Below are 7,040 nucleotides of genomic sequence, written 5' to 3' on the forward strand. Positions count from 1 at the left end.
TATGAGTTCTAATCGTTTTTTGATGGAGTCTAGGTTTCTCCAAATATAAGATCATGTCATCTGCAAACAAGGATAATTTGACTTCTTTTCCAATTTGGATGCCCTTTGTTTCTTTCTCTTGTCTGATTGCTGTAGCTGGGACTTCATAGTTGAGTTTCAGATGTTTTCATCATCCTAAGATTACCCATCCTGCTTGAATGCAGTTAACCCTGTGCCCACCCCCAACCCTAGGCAATCACAGATATGCTTTGTTTCTCCATGGATTTGCCTGTGTTTGACATTTTACATAAATGAAATCAAACAATATTGGGTTTTTTGCATTTGGCTTCTTTCACTTTACATAATGTTTTCAGAATCTGTGTTGCAGCATATATCAATACCTCATCCATATTTATTGCTGAATATACCACATTTTATCCATGTATCAATTGATGAGCATTTGGGTTGTTTCCACTCTTTAGCTATTTGAATGATGATCCTGTATACATTCAGGTACAAGTTTTTATGTAGACATATTTCTTTTGGCTATGTACCTAGGGGTGGAATTGCTGCGTCATATGGTAACTCCCTGTTAACCATTTGAGGTATGGCCAGACTATTTTCATAAGCCTGATTTCATGAAAAGTACAGGCTTAATTTGTTTTTCTCATTATTAGACGGAGGTTATGGGTTTTCAGAAGGAATACCACAGAGATGAATTGCCCTTTTTATCACACCATATACGGGTTTACATGCTATCCATATGATATCAATGGTGATGTTAACCTTCATCACTTAGTTAAGGTACTGTTTGCCAAATTTCTCCAGTGTGTGGTAACTATTTCACATTCCTATACTCTTTTCTGTAGAAGTAAGTCACTAAGTCAGCCCTGTTCTTAGGAGGTAGAGGACAGAATTAAACTTCACCTCATGAACTGTGGGGTAGCCACATATATTATTTAGAATTATTTGATTGAGACAATTTGTCTTCTATGACCCATTTTGTTTTCAATTGAAACACTTATTTATATCAGTATGGAATCATGTACACTTATCATATAGTTGGGATAGTTTACCAAATGGAAACATTCCAAAAGGAATTCCAGCATTATGATTTGTGTGGTGCAGTAGAATTCTGACCTAATCAGGAGATTGCAGGAGTTCCCTCTCTCTACTATTATATTTCACCACCATTATATTACCTAATTATGGCATATTAAACAATCAGACAATGCTTTTAGGCAATATATTTAACCATGACGAATTTTGAAACAACATTTTAATTTCAGGTGATTACATTGCATACTTAGTAATTCCTTCAGAAAGAAATAAAACAATAAATATAATTTATTTAAGTGATCACAAAAATATTGCTAACATGCAGTAAATCTATTTGCAACATTCCTTTTATTGAAGCAATATTATGGGATATGTTGGGGAAATGTTGTACTTCAATTGATAGCACAGTTCCTGTAGCACAGCCTTCACATTATCTGACTGACTCTATGGAAGCTATTTTACAATGCTAGCTTTTAGGTAAATATATATATTTACCTAAATATAGCATTGCCATAAAATCTTTGTCTATACAAAAGCAACTGAATTTTGTCATTGCAGGTGAAGCTTTGTCTCCACATAGATGTTCATTTCAACAGTCTTGATCTATAAATGGGACAAAGGCGTGGCTGTTGGTTTTGATGGGGTTCATTTCAGTGGAGGGGTGCGGTAACAAAGCACCATTAGATGAGGAACGAGGACTGAGGTGGAGGGAGGTGTAAAGGGATGAGTTGAGTATTGAGAATTCTTCATAGAACTTTGGTTGCAATGGGAGAATATATGTAAAGAGAACAGTAACTAGGGTTGTAGAGGGAGGTCCAGGGTTTTTAAATTATGTTTTGAAATTATCAATGATAAGAGGCTCTCTCGGGATGGAAATATTAAGGAGAAGGAGCCATCTCTTCTTAGGTCTAGGAACTGAGTTCACCACAACCCCCTTACTTCCTTGTTTCTATTCTGGGGAAGTCTAAAGCTTAACCAGAAGGATGGTGTCATTTGACCTTAATGCCTGTTAACTATGAGGATGGATGGATGGATGGATGGACAGACGGATGAATGGATGGACAGATGAATGGATGGATGCACGATGTGTCAAACAGGTACTGCTATTTTATCTTCTAGCACCGAGCTCCTCACACAGGTGACTGAACCCATTGTTTTGGTGTCTGAGAAGATGCAGCTTCTCCAGTCTCTGTAACTGATGGTAGGAAGATGGGAGCACTCAGCTTCAGTGTTCAGAAGCAGATTTAGGCCGACTGCCATACCTTACATCCTGGAGGGATCCACCCTGACTTGAGCAGGTGAGATCACAGAAAGGCTTGGTTTCCATTACAGGGACAGTATTACAGCCTGCTCAGAAGCATGTTGTGGTCCAGCTCTTGTGTCATTTAAAAAGACTCCAGCTCTTCTCTAATACTGAATTCAACTAATATCACAGAGAGATGTTCTTAATCTTCTAGACAAACACACTGCAATCAGTATCCCCCAGAGGCCACAAACACACCCTGGAACCATAATGCCACCAGTAGCTCTAGGAGAACTTGCAGGCTAATGTGCCTGTTGCTCATTGTTTTTAGGTTACATATGAAAATGGACCAGTTTGCAATAAAAATATAATGCAATGACGATTATCAGAGCATTTTGTATACTAGGGAATTTTTTAAGTTATCTGAACACCAAATTAAATATAATGACAACGAAAGAATTTCCACCTGTCATATCATCAAAGTATAAAAAGAAACCATTCAGGATTCCAGTAAGGTGGGCATGCAGGGAAGTCTACCCTGTTTCATACTGGTGGTGGGGATGTCATTTAGTACAACCTCTTTCCAGGTTGATTTGGTAATTTCTATTAAAGACTCTATGCATCCCTGATCTGCATGTGTTTAGGGCCTGCTCCTTCAAGTATTCACCCTCAGCATGACCCCTGTCCCTCTGAGAGTGCATATTCTTCTTGACATCCGAACTGTCTGGAGACTCCAGTTTCTAAAGCACTGGCCCAGACACACTCCCTTGTCTACAGAGTAGGAAATTTAGGTCTGACAAGGTTCTCTGTCTTTCAGAAGAGAGACAGAACTGGCAGACTGGCTTCAGAGCTGAAGATACAGATTTCATTAGTGACCCGGGTCAGCAGGAAAGCAAGATTTATTTGGTTATGGTGTGATGTGCAGCTCAGCATCACAGTCTGCCTGGGGGCGTATAGGGTACTAGTCTCTGCTTTTCCACTTAGTGGCAGGATGCTCCCCAGCCAGGCTGCTTAACCTGCAAACATCACTGTTTCTTCAGCTACAAGATGGTGTAGAGATTATATCCTCTGCCTCCCAGGAATGTTGTGGAAAATTCATGAGATAGAAAAGTGCCAGCGTTCAGGAAGGGTGAGTCCCCAAGGCTTCCTGAGGCCAGAGATACTGCTCTTCTGCGGTACTTTATGTTACAATCACCCTATGACAATGCACAAATAAGTGGTCATTCAGTTACAAAAGAGTGCAAGGACTTATATTTACTCAGTTCATCCAATATAGATTATTATAATATTCACAATGTAAATTGGAAAGTAACTACGTGGAAATCAGTTCTCCTTCCTTTCCATCTAAGGTCTCAGAAGTGCGTTCCCAGATGTGATCTCATTAACCTCTATATTGATCTGAGATTTGTTAACCAAAACTGGCCAGTACAGGGGAAATGACTCACCTAAAGTCTTATAATGGGCCTGCCCTGCCATGTTCTATTGCAATGTTTTTCTGCAAAGCCTCATCTTGCGGGGTTACATTATGTATATTTTTCTTTTTCTTCTCATTTTACCAAAAGAGAAAAATATATACCTTTTTATTGTTAAGAAACATTTTCTCAAATAAGTACTTATTTCATTCCTTACTGAAATGTTTTTTTCTTACTGATCCATTGAAACCATGTTGGCTATGTTCAACATAACTAGAGATATCTTTGGCGTTTTCCTCCCTTAGCTTCATATCTTGTAGAACATCTTGTACAAAAAAAGTAGATTTACAGAAAAACATACATATAAATCCGAATTAATCCTCAAATGTAGTAAAATAACATAGCAAAAACTTTATCAAATCCATTTCATGCACAAACTAGACAGATCTGTTATATACAATCTCTATATGCATCTGCAGTGTTTTATAAATTGGTGCTTTGACTTTAAAAGGAGGTTTACAAAAAGGCCCCTCTTGTAATATCAATGACTGAATTATCTCACTATCACTGATTCTCAAATTTACTTGACTTTATACTCATCACTGCCATATCACCATTCTTACAAAGGCAGTAATTTTAAGGAAAAAGTTGCAGTGTGATTATGATATAAGTAACATTCAAAATTTCATGTTACCAAGAGTTGAGCAGAGTACTAATTTCCCCTTTATAAACACACGTCTAAAACGAGAGCTTCATGCACATCCACATAGAAATTCAAAGTCAAACTGCGTAATGTGTTTTTATTGACAGAAGGCATCATACCATTCCCAAGCAGCATGATTCCCTTGAGAAACTGAAAACTAATTTCTTGAATCTAGAATGCAACTTCCGACTTCCGTCTTCCAGGTGTAACCAGAGTTCTTCCTGGACCGATTCCAGCTTGTTTCATTTTGGTGCCTTCCTTAAGAAATTTTGCAACTGTTTCTGGTGCAGTTTTTGGGTGGGCTCTGGGATGGGCAGACGATCTCCACTTTGCAGAGGCTGCTCCTTTTGTGGGTGGAGCTGGTGGTGAGGGAGTAGGAGAGGCCTTGCATCATCCTGGCATTCAGGCCCTTAGCCATGGAGAAGGACTTGAGGTGGCTTCTTAAGGCACTGGGGAGCGGGAGCTTGTCCACCAGGTATACGGGTGTGCAGGACACGATGGTGCGGGAGCAGAGGTCTTGCAAGCTGAGTACCTTGCTCGGCCTCCCAAAACAATTCATCCTGTGCCGCAGCAGCACGATCCTGGCCAGTTCTGTGAAAGACTCTATGATGTTGAAATTGCACAGAGGGCTGACCTCAAAGAAGGTTATGCCCAGGCGCTCAGCGTAGGCCTGGGCCTGCTCCCTGGGCACCTGCCTCTTGAATGCCAGATGTAGGCGATTCCCCACCAGGATTTTAGGGACACCAGGGGCATGCTCATCGATCTTCTTAATCCATCGATCCATACCCTCGAAAGACCAGCGGTTTGCAATGTCGTAGACCAGGATCACTCCTTGTGCACCACGAGAGTAGGAGCGGAATATGGTACAAAATCTTCCCTGCCCCGACGTATCCCAGAGCTTCAGCTTCACCCGCTGGCCGTCCAGCAGGATGGTGGTCGTCTTGTAGTCGATCCCCCCCAGGTGACTGTATGGGGACTCGGCCGCGCCATCCTGCAGGCTCTCCAGGATCTCACTCTTGCCTACGTCGCTGTCGCCCACCAGCAGGAACTTGAGCAGGAAGTCGTAGGCCTGGTTGGGGCTGTCCAGGGTGCTCATGTTGCTGGCCCCACACTCCCGCCTGAGCCAGGCCCACAGGGTTGTGTGCAGAGGTAATGCCGGGCCTGTTTTTCTTGAGAAATTAACATAGAACATAAAAAATGAGATGGGGAAGTCTATGAAATAAAGCGAAATGAGGTGGTGGCTTTGATGGATTTCTTTTACAAACCCAGGAAACTGGTTCAGTGATTGTTTTCCTTTTCCTTACCCAGCACAGAGTAGTGACACAGCAGTTAATTAATCATGGAAACCTATACATTTCCCTTAAAATTTTCATATGATCATTATGGAATCATGCCTTTTGGATTATGTCAAAGGAATCTCCTTTAAAGGAAGGACGGGTATGGGATAGGAAAGGGACTAAGATGTGTTGAGTACCGTATGTACCCTACGCTGTGTATGATGCTTAAAATATTTTGTTCTTTTGCTTTCAGAACAGCTGTCTTTGGTAGCTATGATTGTTTCCATTTTACAAATCAGAAAAGGCAAACTCAGAAATGTTATGTAATTTTTAAAAATCTTGCCATTATTATAGAGATCACAGAAATCACAATCCTGAGCCAGGGCTCTCCTCATATAATGCACCACACATCCTTTTTACTCTGTGGCCATGTAGGGTTTAGGAGTAAGTGTGAACTGTCTGTGCATGTGATCCTTGACAAGCCACCCATGTTTGCATGGACACTAATACTTTTCTTGCTGCAGGTGGACATCTCCCATAAATATAAGAGCCAAGATCTCAGAAGAGACATCTAGGACATAGATTTTGCTAGAGTGTCTCATAAATAATATTCACCCAACAAAGATGTGTTGAAATAATGCATGCATCCATCAGTGAAGGGTTTTAGGTTTAACACATGTACAGCTCCTATAACAAAACAGCAAAACTGACAAAATATGTAAATGGTTCACAGGTGAAGAAACGCAAATGGCCAGTTAATTACAAGAAAAAGCATTTTAGCTCACTAATACATTAAGGAGTGCAAATGAAACCATCTAAATATCCTTTTATCACCTATCATCTGATAAAACTTAAATGTAGAAAAAAAAGGAAAAAGAATTTTTTAAAAATTTGAAAAAGCAAAAGGTGAAAAGTGGTTCTGTGTGTGTCTGGGTATGGGGGCGGGATGAGGGACCAAATACAGCAAGGACAATGGAAACACACTTATCAGTTATAAATACATTTAAATATTGTAACAACATGTACAAAGATGGTTAAAGAAATGAGAATGCTCAGACACATATAAGGGAGTTTAAATTATTGAAATCAAGCCCCAAGGGATAGATGTTTACACATGTAATGGAGGAAAAAATTTTCACATGTCCAAAATAGCCAGGTAAGTGGTTATTTGAAATAGCATTGCTGAAATCTTTTTAAAAAGGAAAAAATGAGAAACATTCTAAATACTCATCAATACAGAACAAACATGTGAATAAAGGATAAGAAAAACATTTCTATTTCTCTGTGGGCTTCAGGGCAAATAGAGAAAAAAAAAGCCTTTAGATTAATTCCAGAGTTAGCTGACAATAAGGATATAATAAAGTTGT

At 39.9% G+C, this 7,040-nt stretch overlaps 1 protein-coding gene across 1 annotated transcript; it reads right to left on the reverse strand.

The window, feature by feature from the left end:
• Positions 1–3,871: 3,871 nt before the first annotated feature.
• On the reverse strand, positions 3,872–5,556 carry LOC104660438 (ras-related protein Rab-40A-like). Its single transcript, XM_030934441.1, has one exon. The coding sequence runs from the start codon at positions 5,490–5,492 to the stop codon at positions 4,656–4,658; it is 837 nt and encodes a 278-aa protein (XP_030790301.1). The 5' UTR covers positions 5,493–5,556; the 3' UTR covers positions 3,872–4,655.
• Between the last annotated feature and the right edge of the window lie 1,484 nt (positions 5,557–7,040).

This window comes from Rhinopithecus roxellana, chromosome 7, assembly GCF_007565055.1.
Source record: "Rhinopithecus roxellana isolate Shanxi Qingling chromosome 7, ASM756505v1, whole genome shotgun sequence".
NCBI classification, from domain to species: domain Eukaryota; kingdom Metazoa; phylum Chordata; class Mammalia; order Primates; family Cercopithecidae; genus Rhinopithecus; species Rhinopithecus roxellana.

Coding starts and splice junctions, on each gene's coding strand:
- LOC104660438 (XM_030934441.1), bottom strand. CDS start 5,492: ATGAGCACCCTGGACAGCCCCAACCAGGCCTACGACTTCCTGCTCAAG.